Source organism: Muntiacus reevesi, chromosome 7, assembly GCF_963930625.1.
Source record: "Muntiacus reevesi chromosome 7, mMunRee1.1, whole genome shotgun sequence".
In the NCBI taxonomy this organism is placed as follows: domain Eukaryota; kingdom Metazoa; phylum Chordata; class Mammalia; order Artiodactyla; family Cervidae; genus Muntiacus; species Muntiacus reevesi.
In genome coordinates this window covers 44209016-44220750 of record NC_089255.1, presented here as the reverse complement: position 1 = coordinate 44220750, position 11735 = coordinate 44209016, and the positions used below count along the sequence as shown (strand labels likewise).

Here is an 11735-nt window from a genome sequence, read left to right as displayed (position 1 = left end):
TGGAAAAGAATCTGAAAAAAAAAAAAATATATACATATACAGCTGAATCACTTTGCTATACCCCTAGAACTAACACAGTACTATAAATCAACTGTACTTCATTTTAAAACAAGAATTATGAAATGAAACATGAAACAGCATATAAACACAGTTGAAAAAACACATTAGTCATTAAGAATCAAAAGAAACACTGGAATAAAACAATGTTGTATCTCATAGGAAAGAAAAGTAGAAGAAAATAAGTGACAGTGTAGAACTGTTGTTTTGTATTTATTTTTTTATTTTGTTTTTATTTTTAAATTTTTCTTTAATTTGCATATTGTATACATTACTCAAAATAAGAAAATGGTACTAAGTAAGTATATGGGTTGCCCCACCAAAATGAACTTCTTTAATTGAAAATTCTCTGTCTAATGCTCTAAGTCTTAGTTCTCCTCTGAGATTCCTAAATCCATTTTTCCTTTTCATGCCCTCATATCTGCCTGGTGCCCCTAGAGCAAGGTTTATCTCCAGTGGCAGTGTTGACATTTTGGACTGGATCACCCTTTGTTGTGGGGATGTCCTGTGCATTGTTGGTTTAGCAGCATTCCTGGCCTCTATCCACTGGATGCCAGTACCCTCCCCCGTCCCGTCCCCAGGACTTTTTTAATTTGGTTGTGTCCAGAGTCTAGTTTTGGCAGTATCTCTCTTAGTTGCAGCATGTGGAATCGTTTGCAGTGGTATGTGAACTCTTAAATGCAGCATGCGAGATCTAGTTCCCCAACCAGGGATCGAATCCAGGTCCCCTGTAACTGGGAGCACAGAGTCTTAGCCACTGGACCACCAGGAAAGTCCCCTGTCCCCAGTTTTAGTAAGCAAAATTATCTCCATACATGACCAACTGTCCCCTGGGGGCAAAATGGCCCTGAGTTAAGAAGACTCTCAAGAGTCCTGGACACTAAAATCTAATTGTTCAGCGTGGTATACTACATACACTATGGATTCTTCAGCATCCTTTTCATGCCTTAGGAAAGGAGTGGGAAGACTGAACTAGTCAAATTGTTTCTAAGTATTTGGCATGCTTGACTTAACTAGATGTCCTCAATCTATTATGCTCCTTTGTTCCCTGAGGAAAATTTGAATGGAATTACAGCTTCAAAGTGTCTCAAGATTTAAGTCTAGCTGTGTGCGAGTATGCATCCAAAAAGAACTTTTGACTCTTAAACAAAAGCATTTGGTATTTAAGCAGTTCGTGCCTGGGTAGGCAGATAATCTCAATATGAGGTCACCTGGACACATAACACACACTGCCTGTCTTTCCGCACACAGTATCAAAAGCTGACAATTTTGCTGATTCTCTTTAATGTGGTCCTTTGATTTTTTTTTTTTTTTTTTTTGGTCTTTCTACATTGCTATTAAGGATTTGTATAACTGCCCTTGAAAATAACAGCCTACAGTTCAGATAACTTATTTGGCAAGTTTGGAGCATGCCGTCTGATGGATACTAACTCTTCTGAACCTAAAATAGGGGCAGCAGATAACTTGCCACCCCGCCTTCTTGGTCTTGTAGCTGCCACGTGCTGTGGGTACCCAGACATTGAGTGGCGCTGGACTCCTCAAGATGTTCAACAAAGCGACAGATGCGGTCAGCAAAATGACCATCAAGATGAATGAATCCGACATTGTGAGTAGCACTGGGCCTCTCAGCTTCCCCAACCCCCTCAGGGTTATCGGTCAGAAGCCTTGAGGAGTCCTGAGATTAGACACTTTATTTTGACAATAATTCAGTCCCTTAAAAAAGAAGAAAAAAACTGCTAAGGAAAAGACAGCTCTACACCTGTATGACGAGTAGCCTCCTTTAAAGCTTTGGGCCTGTGTGTTTCAGTGGTTTGAGGAGAAGCTCCAGGAGGTAGAGTGTGAGGAGCAGCGCTTACGGAAACTGCATGCCGTTGTAGAAACTCTAGTCAACCACAGGAAAGGTAATAAGCTTCTGATGTGCACTTGGAGCTGGGGGGAAACTGATGTCTCCAGTGAGTTAGAGATGGGAGGGGATGTTGTTCCCAAACCTCTCAGCCATTCAAGTTGAAATTCTCAACCCACTTGGTCCTTGATGTTCTGATCAAAGAGATAATGCCTTGCATCTCCTGACAGGAAACATGCCTCTGCCGCTGAAGGCATTGTACTCTACCTGGGAGGAGTGCAGAGAAGCCGTCCCAGTTACAGCTTGACCTGGGACTGTGGGCTTCGGTTGGTGGCATTTGAGTTGGTAGCTTATATCCAAAATGATGTTACATGCCTTAGCTACACGGTCCAGTGAGAAATATGTAAATGCAGGAAACCATGTATGTCTCCTAACCCTTCTTCACCTTTCTCTGGTGAGATTTGCTTAAGAGCTAGTGAAATTTGCCAAGTTTGAATGCTTTTAACATGTTGATAATCAGAAATCTAAACAGGCAGAAAACCATTAGAATGGAGACCAATGTAAGGGTTGGCAAAATATGACCCAGCCCCCTGGGTCATATCTAGCCCTAGACCTATTAGTGATGGACCTATTGCTGTTACTCTAGGTGGTTTTTAACATTTTTGAAGAGATGACGGGGTGGAAGGGTTGGGGGGTGGAGCAAGGAGAGTGAGCTGTATGTGGTCTGCAAAGGTTAAAATACCTGACTCTTCACCAAAAAGTTGTTCTGCTCTGATGCATGCAAGACTATGCAGTGTGTACATACACCCTCTCTCATGCAGGCAGGCTGCTTACTTTGAGCTCTAATGTGAGCATCAGAACTGTGCCTGTTTCTATTAACTGGCCCCTAGTTCCCCAGGAGCATCAGCACTGCTCCATCCAAGTAAGCCTAACCTAGGGAAACTGAAGGCTACAGGCACCTCTCTGCTTGTGTGCCTGACCTGCGTCACCCTCACTCTCTGAGTTCACTTGGCTCTGATGTAAGTGACCAGATTGCAGAGCCCACGGTTGCCAGACACGCAGGGGCCAGTGTAGCTCAGGCCCCCGGGCAGTGCCAGCCGACTTGTGCCTCTTCCCCGGGAGATCAGAGGCTCTGCTGTCTTCCTCCTTCCAGAGCTGGCGCTGAACACGGCCCAGTTTGCCAAGAGTCTGGCCATGCTTGGGAGCTCTGAGGACAACACAGCTCTGTCACGGGCGCTCTCCCAGCTGGCTGAGGTGGAAGAAAAGATCGAGCAGCTCCACCAGGAACAGGCCAACAATGACTTCTTCCTCCTCGCGGAGCTCCTGAGTGACTATATTCGCCTCCTGGCCATAGTCCGTGTAAGCATCTCGTTCCCCTCCTCTTTTTCGTCCACTGGATTTAATTTGTCTTTTCCTTTGCTCTTCTTCTTCCCAAGGTGGTTTCATCCATTATAGCTTGAAATAGGTATAGTTTTTCTACTGTCAAAAGAGAAAGTATCTTGTGAACTGAAACATCCATTAAACTCTTAGTTATCTCTGAGTCATTTTGAGGCCCACAACCAGTATTTTAAATCAGCTTGAAGAAAAGACCACTCTTGAATTTCCAAGTAGGCCCTTCCTTACTGTTGAAGCTGGACAGCATCCTATATTCCTTTCTTCAAGCAAGGCTGTTCCAGGCCTAGGTCTGGGCCCCTTGGAGCTGTGACTTCCTCAGCCCTCTGGTCTTTGCCTTCTTAACAGTAAGCTGCAGCTTGGCCCCGGTAAAAGCTCCTGCTGGCTTCCACTTTTCCCTCCAATGTGGGCCACCAGGTAACTACACACAACCAGTGTGGTGCTACATGGAGGAGTGTGGCTGGGGGGCTGAGGGAGCTTGTCACCAGAGCTGTGCTGTGCTGACCACACTGGTGACAAGACTGCAGCCTGCCCCTCAGGTCAAGCACCTCACCTTCTCTTTTGGTGACCAGGGCACTCTGGTTTCCCTGACCTTTCAGAGTGGCTGAGGAGGCTTCACTGGGCAGTGAGATTAGCTCCGCATGGCCTCTCTGAGACAGAGGAAGGAGCCAAGAGGGAGCCTGGCACCTGCCCTAATAGGGCCTGAATCTGCCTGATCCAGGTTGGGACCAGAATGTCTGAGCCTCTGAGTTGGAACAGAGACACACACACACAGACATACACACACACACAGACACACACTCACACTCTCTCTCTCCCCCCAAGCTCTCCCCAGCCTGAAAGCTCCTGCATTGTCAGGAGCCACGCTGCCCCCAGGACTCATTTTCTCTGTGATAGTGTTGCTTAATATAGTCTGTAAGATTGCTCACTGTCCTCTCCCTTTGCTGTTTGGTTTGCTGCTAACTCCAGAGTGGTAAGAGGCTGGAAAAATAACCTCTTCTGGAATGCTCAGAACAGGTCAGACTACTTAGACTGGAAAGCCACCCCAGGGAAGAGTTCTCTCTGGGAATGCTTTCAGAGAGCAGTGTTGTCTGGGGCTTCTGGAGAGCTCAGCATTTGGATACAACCCTCAGGCCAGGGACCCTGTATGGAGAGGGGTGAGGGAGGCCTCTCTTTGGTGCTCAGAACTGCAGAGCTGGTCTTTTCTCAGAGATCCCTCACCTGCCCTTCTCGTGGTCATGTGCTGGCAGTGGGACTGGAGAGATGAACAGATGTTACTTCTCTGCTGAAACCTGCAGCTGTACCACAGTTAGCCTAGGGTGTTAGGTTGGATTTGAGGTCACACTTTACCTGATCCTTTATTCAGCTGTATAGAAATTGCAGATAAGCGCAGTGACAATGCAGGGAAGATAAATTTGGTGTCATTTCACTCCCTAAGGTTCAAGTCTTGGCAAAGGCCTGAACTAAGGAGCCCTGGAAAACATCCAGGGAACCCTCATAGGGGAGGGGAGCAGAAGGAGCAGTGTTGGGAGGTTGCCCCAGGCAGAGGTCTTCCATCCCAGCCTCTTGAAGCCTACAGAGCCAGTGGGGGTGCGGGATGGTTTACTTAGTCCAGGAGGCATCCTCTGGACATGCTGATTGTGACCATGGAACTGAAAACAGGGAAGACCAGCAAATGGACTTTGGAGAGCTTCTTGAAGGCCTTAATAGCTGCGAGCAGTTGAATGTATGGATGAAGTTTACTTAGTATAAAGATCTGTTAAGCTGAAGGGAGATCTGTGAAACTCACCCTGTATATTGTTTGGGTGTCAGTATAGAGTTTGCTTCCTTAGGTTGGTCTTCCCTGATGTGTCTACCAGGCTCATCTAGGTCCCCAAGTGTTTTTTTTTTTTTTTTTTTTTTTGCAGTACACTGCTTGTTTTTTCTGTACTTTGCATTCTTATAATTACTTATTGGCAGTTAGTAATACAATGTCAGCCTTTCCTGTTAGACTTCAAGCTCCATGAAAGGAGGCCTATGTGTTTCGTTCCCCACTATATTCTTAGCCCTTGGCACAGGGCAGGCATTTAAGGAAAGTGTGTAGACTCATGAACTCATCTCAGGGAGTCCATTTGAAAGCCATAGATTGGGCATGGGCATCGGACCACCTGCTTGCCCTGGGCCATCCAGCCTTGGGAGCAGCATGACACAGCATGACGCTGGTCTACTGGAGCCTTGGAGAGAAGTCTTACCCAAGCTTGTGCTTTTGGACGTTAAACTTCCAGCTAGGCATTAACACAGGATTGTGGAACCTGCCCTTCCCCAGCACAGCCGCTGGGAGAGCCCCCTCCCCGCAAGGCAGAGTCATCAGAGCGCCTGAAGGGCTGGTTGTGCTTTTCCCCAACCTTCACCCCCACAGGCCGCCTTTGACCAGCGCATGAAGACGTGGCAGCGCTGGCAGGATGCTCAGGCCACACTGCAGAAGAAGCGGGAGGCCGAAGCTCGGCTGCTATGGGCCAACAAGCCCGACAAGCTGCAGCAGGCCAAGGATGAGATTGTAGAGGTGAGCCCCCCGAGGCAGACCTGCAGGGACGTTCTGGCTTCTGAGTGAGTCAGGGTTCTACCCCACTGAGCTGCTTAGAACCCCTCAGCAGGCAAGAGAAGTAATGGAGTCTAAAGGACAGTGGCTGGCAAAGCCTCTGCAGATGGCCCAGGGTCTGCCCTGAGACCGGGCCCTCCTCCTCCTTTCCTGTTCCACCCACTCTTGCCAAATTACAATCTCTGCAGGAGCGGTCCTGCCTGGGTCTTTGAAAAGCTCCAAGGTGATTCACATGTGCCCTCCTGGTAAGAACTAAATTCAGTTCTCTGGGCCTCCCAGCCTTGCTGGCAAGTACCTGAACTGGAGCCTCGGGGGAACTAGATTTCTTAGGAACCAGACTTGGCCTGAGACACATGGCACCTCTTTCCTAGCCAGTTCCTAGAGGTGACCTCTACTGGAGACTGGATTACCTGTGGAATCTCCATATCTAATCTTACCCAGAGGGACAAACAAATGACCAATTGAGGTCTCAGATACACAGTTGCTGTTCAGAGGTAAAGACTTAATAGAGTAACTCCATAATATGATAAGGGATCCTTTCTTTCCTCTTTCTTCCCAGTGGGAGTCTCGGGTGACTCAGTATGAAAGGGACTTTGAAAGGATTTCAACTGTGGTCCGAAAAGAAGTGATACGGTTTGAGGTAAGATAGAAGATCCTCGCTCTCACCAGTGTGCAGTACCTGGTTTAGTGGTGGCACTGGTTTTGTCCACGTCTCTACTGAGTAGGGAGACAGACGGCAGTGCCAGCGGCTTGGCAGTTATTGTGACCAAGTGTGGCTGGTGTGTGTATGCGTGTGCACGCACGCGTGCTCACATTTGTATGTTTGTTCCTGAGGCAAAGTGGCTGTCCTCCACTGGTTGCTGGACCAGAGCAGTTAGACACAAAACAACGCTTGCCCTGTTGTAACCCCTCTGCTCCCCTGTCCTTTCTCCTCGCTTTCCCACCCTGCCACCATTCAAGAAAGCCTTGCAGGAGGTTATTAGGCTGGAAATTGTAGCTAATCCAGCTGCTGCCTCTCCTTTCTGAGGCTGTGTTCAGCCTTGGTCAGCAAAAACATCACCATCCTGTCAAGAGGGGAAGGAGCAACTGTTGGGATGGTCAGTGTAGAATCCTATCTCCTTTAGAAAGAGAAATCCAAGGACTTCAGAAACCACGTGATCAAGTACCTCGAGACACTCCTGTGTTCACAGCAGCAGGTATGTGACTTGTGCATGGCTTTCTTCCTCTCCTGCTTGCTTGGGCCAGCTGCATACTTGAGACTTTGGTGACAGGGGTGGTCCGGCATACATCAGGGGTCCGGGCCCTGCTTAATCAATAATTGAACATAAGTCCTGTTTCTCTTAACGTGGAGCATCCAGTAGGGTCTTTTGCTAATAAGCAGGATAGCCCTAATCCTACAGTGAGTTAGTTTTTAAGGACAAGCCCCAACTCTCCTCTCCCTGTAACCCCCTGATACCACCTAGCCCCCTTGAGGCTGAGGCCCCAGTCGGTATGTGGAACAGTGACCCTGTTGTGAGGAGCTGACTGACCTGAGCCCGGCTGTGGCCCCCACGGGGTACTTCCTCTGGGGCAGAACCAGGACTGTCTTCAGAGCTTGCACTTGATGCTTCCTTCAGTCTAGAGAGGTAAGGGCAGTGTGACTGGCCAGCCGGTCTGTCCCAGGGTCCACTCTCAGCATACCCCTTTCCTCAGCTTGACCTCAGCCTAGGCCAAGCTGAAGAAATGGCCTCCCTGTGCTGGCCAAGGACACTTGGGGGAGTGCCCTGGCTTGCTCCCCTTCCAGGCTCAGGCTCTGCCACTCTTTGGGAGCACTTGCTTACTGAGTGCACTTCTTTGCAGCTGGCTAAGTACTGGGAAGCCTTCCTTCCTGAGGCAAAGGCCATCTCCTAATGGACCAAGGACACCAGAGCCACCTGCCTGACGCTGCCTTTTTATACACTGTCTCCACCTCTGCCGGACCCAGTGATGCATCCTGCCTAGCCTGGACTTTACCCCTTCCCTCCTGCCCCCACGACCGAGCTGTCCCCAGTCACTCTAACCGTTACTTCACTTAGCTTCCATATATATTTTCTTACCTGAAAGAATAGTTTCTTGCTTTAAGCAAAAGTCCTATACTAGGTGGTGGAATTAGGGGAGGGGGTGGAGTATTGATATAAATATATAAATACAAATGTATATTTTTCAGGATGTGGTTAGGAACTGGGGATAACGTTTTCTGTTACTCCTGACGGTGCCATGAAAAGATTATGTAATAAAATACTTTAAAATCAGGTCACATGACTGAGAATGGTGGTGCTTTTTGCTCTAGGTTGGGGAGCAGTTGGGAAGCAGCTCTAAACAAGAAGTGCCCAGTAGAGTCATGTAATGAGTTCCTCTCCACAGGAGCTGTGGGCCTTGGCTCCTGCTGCCCCAGAGGACTGGGGTTCCTTTGCTCTCTCTACCCCTGCTGCCTGTTCTGAGAGTCTCTTACTCTTAACTCTTATTCCTGCTTCTTTAGGGAAGGAGTTTTAAACACGTCTCTTACAATAAGAGGAACAAAACCAATTCTCCCGCAAAGGAGGCAAACTTTCACTTTTATTCCTGCCCTATTTCTCTCAGCTGCCCAGGGCTGTCTGAGAGTTTGCCTTCTGATAGCAAAGTCGTGTGTTCCAAACTTCTTTTTGCCACCCATCAAAGCAGGTGCTCAGTAGACTGGTTTATGTTAAAAATGTAAAGGACTGATAAGGACTTAACACTTCAACCCACTGACAACAGAATCAGGCACTCTGCCTTGAGATAAAGTCATCCCAGAGTTCCTAAACCTTCTGAGTTCCAAGAAGCTTTATGGTCTATGCCCAGGAGGGAGCATGTCAGCAAGAGGCCCTGGTGTTGTCAGCACAAGCCAAGGGCATTCAAAGGGGTCTCTGTGCTGGCCTGGCCAGGGATGCCCAGTCTCAGATGTGCCTTTGCTGGGCTTCCCCTCAGCTGTGTCCGCAGCTGCTAGGCTCGCTGCTCAGAGCAGACTGTGTGGGGCAGGGCTGGCAGGCTGCCTGCACGGGAGCCTCATGCTCCTAGCCCCACCACCCTCAGATGCCCTTGCTGAGGGCACTCCAGACCCACAGTATCTGTTCTTGGGGTGAGGGATAGGTATCAAGGTTTGGGGAGGGGCAGCCTGAGGCAAGAGAAGGCAGTCAATAGCACTGATCTCCAGTATTCTCCAGCCTACCTGCCTGATGAGGGAGTGCATATGCTGGCAAGTATTTTTTTCAATATGCTGATTTTTTTTTTTTTTTAAGAAAAAGTCACTCAATCTATCCCTTCCCCCTAATATCTTTTTTCCCCTAATATCTTTATTACCACCTTTGATATTACCCTTTCAATCTTACTTATATGCTTGCTCTGATATACTTATATCTTGCTCCTAGTTATAATAATGGACACATAAAATACTTTGTATTCAGCTTTCATCATTCAACCCTGTATAAGCTATAAGCATTTTTTCTATTTTGTTATGTGTTTTCACAGACTTTTATTTGTAATGCTATGTAATTTTAAGGCTTCCATAGAGTGACTGTACCATAATTCTGACTCATCCCTTGTTGTTGGATTGCTGGTTTGTTTGGGAACTTTTAGAATTTTAATATGATTTTAAACTTACAGAAAAGTTACAGGAATATCATGAAGAACTCCCACTTACCAAGTGCTTATATTTTACCCCGTCTGCTTTATGACTTAATGATTTGCTTTATCTGTATTTACATGTTATATTTTCTGAATCATTTGGGAATCAGTTGTAGATATTGTTACCCCTCTACCCCAAAACTTCAGTAAGCCTTTCCTTAAGAACAAGGACTTCCTCTCATAATTTATAACCATAACCGCTTGTCAAAAGCAGGAAGTATAACACTGATATGATACCAACACTAATAGAATACTGCTATCTAGCCCATGCTCACTGTTTAAATTGCATCAGGTGTCCTAGCACTGTCCTTTATAGTGATTCCCTTTTTCCTGATGCAGAATCATGTGTTACATTTAGTCGTGATACATGCTTACACATGCCTCTCAATTCAGATGTCTTCCCTTTCCTTTTATTACCGTGGCCTTTTTGAAGAATACAGTCAGATATTTTGTAGAATGTTCCTCAAATTGGATTGGTCTCATGGACTAGATTAGGGTTTGGCATATTGGGCGGGAACATCACAAAAGTGATGTGTCCTCTGTGTGTGTCTTAAGTTGGCAGGTGATGTTAGTTGATCCCATTAATACTGACGTTAGCTCTGTGATCATTTGGTTAAGTTAATGTCTGCTAGACTTCCCCTTTCTAAGTTGACTTCTCCCCTTTGTAAGTAACAAGTTACTTGTGGGGAGACACTTTGATGTCATGTACATACTTTGTTCTTCATTCAGTGTGATTTTCTAACTCCATAGTTTCTTCTACACTTGTTTGACAGTCTACTTCTAAAGGAAAGCATCTTCCTCCTTACTTATTAATCTGTTTGTTTATAGGTATGGATGAATGGATTCCTATTTACTCAAAGTTGCTAGGTATTGCTTTGATTCTCAAACCATCCCAGATTTCTAGCAGTCTCCTGTGTCTTTTTAATATGTCCCTTTCATTTTTTTTTTTTTTAAACACTTTCTTACTTTCTGGCTTAAGGTGTTCCAGACTTACCTTGTATCTTCCCAGCCCCAGCTGTGGAATCAGCCATTTTTTTCCCAGGGAATCTTGATTCCTTTGAATGGAAAATGATCTTAAGAAATCAAGATCTAGGTGCTGAGTGCCCATTGCTACTGGAATGTCATTGCCTCTAGGCTTTTCTTGGCAGACAGAGTAAGGAAATAACTGTAGATAAAGATGTATGGAAATATTGAGGGAAATGGAGATAGATGATACAAATAATTAAAAGTCATGAATTCATACTAGCCCCATGAATTTTATTCTCATCTCCCTTTTTAACTCTCTAAGAAAATTTTAAAACTTTCTCTTCACTTTGTTTTGTTCCATCCAGTGATCCTCTTGATGTAAGTCTGTTTTTGTTATTTCCTGGGTACAGGCTCCCTTCTGGTGTCAGAGCTTCCTTCTCAGAGCTTTCCTCTCTGTCCCAAGGCTGATGGGGCCATCTGTCTTCAGGGCCTGTGCATTTCTGTGCAGAACTTGCAAGTTAAGAAGACCAATAGCAGTTTACCCGTACTGAACCAGAGGCCTGTATGCAAGGATAGGGCCACAAAGATGGAGTTGTTCCACTTGGAGACTCAGGAGGAAGAAATTGGAGAAGGAGGTGCTTGAACTGTGTCTTCAAGGTGAAGAAGTTTTTGTTCCTTCTGCTGGACCGTCTACCTTCCCGTGTCATGTAGTGAGAAGTGGGCCCATCTAGGGAATACTGGTGGCTCGATGTGGCCAGAGTCAAGTCAGTGGACGGCCCATGGAGTGATGAGCAAGAGCTGGATCACACAGTGCCTACCACCTGTGGGGCACTTTGAACATGACCCTGCAAGTGTGGGGAGCTCCTGGTTGGACTTAAGCAGGAAATAGCATGGTCACATTTGTGATATAGACATATCAGAAGATACAAGGCTGGAGGCACAGAGAGTCAGCCAGAGTGCTGAGGAGGGCAGTAGTAATGGAGTCCGGACTCAGGGAGAGGAGTCAGTGGCAGCAAAGAGCCACTGGGGGCTGGTGACTGATATGATGAAAGGCCCAAGGAAGACAGTGGTAGCTGGCATGACCCATGAGCTTCTGACTTGGGTTTCAGGGTCGATGGTGACAACGTTCATGACATAGGTAGCACAGGAGGCCAAACATGTTTGGAGCAGATGGGCGGGGAAGCAGTGGTGACAGCAAGTGCATGACCGTGTCCTTCATATAAGAGGCTCTTCTGAATG

The 11735-nt window shown here is 46.7% G+C and overlaps 1 protein-coding gene across 1 annotated transcript in view; it reads left to right on the top strand.

The window, feature by feature from the left end:
• Nucleotides 1-8140, top strand: part of SNX1 (sorting nexin 1) — a 33806-nt gene extending 25666 nt beyond the window's left edge. The window contains exons 9-15 of the mRNA XM_065942066.1: nucleotides 1550-1663; nucleotides 1865-1958; nucleotides 3054-3259; nucleotides 5691-5834; nucleotides 6430-6510; nucleotides 6995-7066; nucleotides 7710-8140. Of these exons, the coding sequence (XP_065798138.1) occupies nucleotides 1550-1663; nucleotides 1865-1958; nucleotides 3054-3259; nucleotides 5691-5834; nucleotides 6430-6510; nucleotides 6995-7066; nucleotides 7710-7760 (762 nt within the window). The 3' untranslated portion in view covers nucleotides 7761-8140. The remainder of the gene's footprint in view (nucleotides 1-1549; nucleotides 1664-1864; nucleotides 1959-3053; nucleotides 3260-5690; nucleotides 5835-6429; nucleotides 6511-6994; nucleotides 7067-7709) is intronic.
• The last annotated feature ends 3595 nt before the right edge of the window (nucleotides 8141-11735 follow it).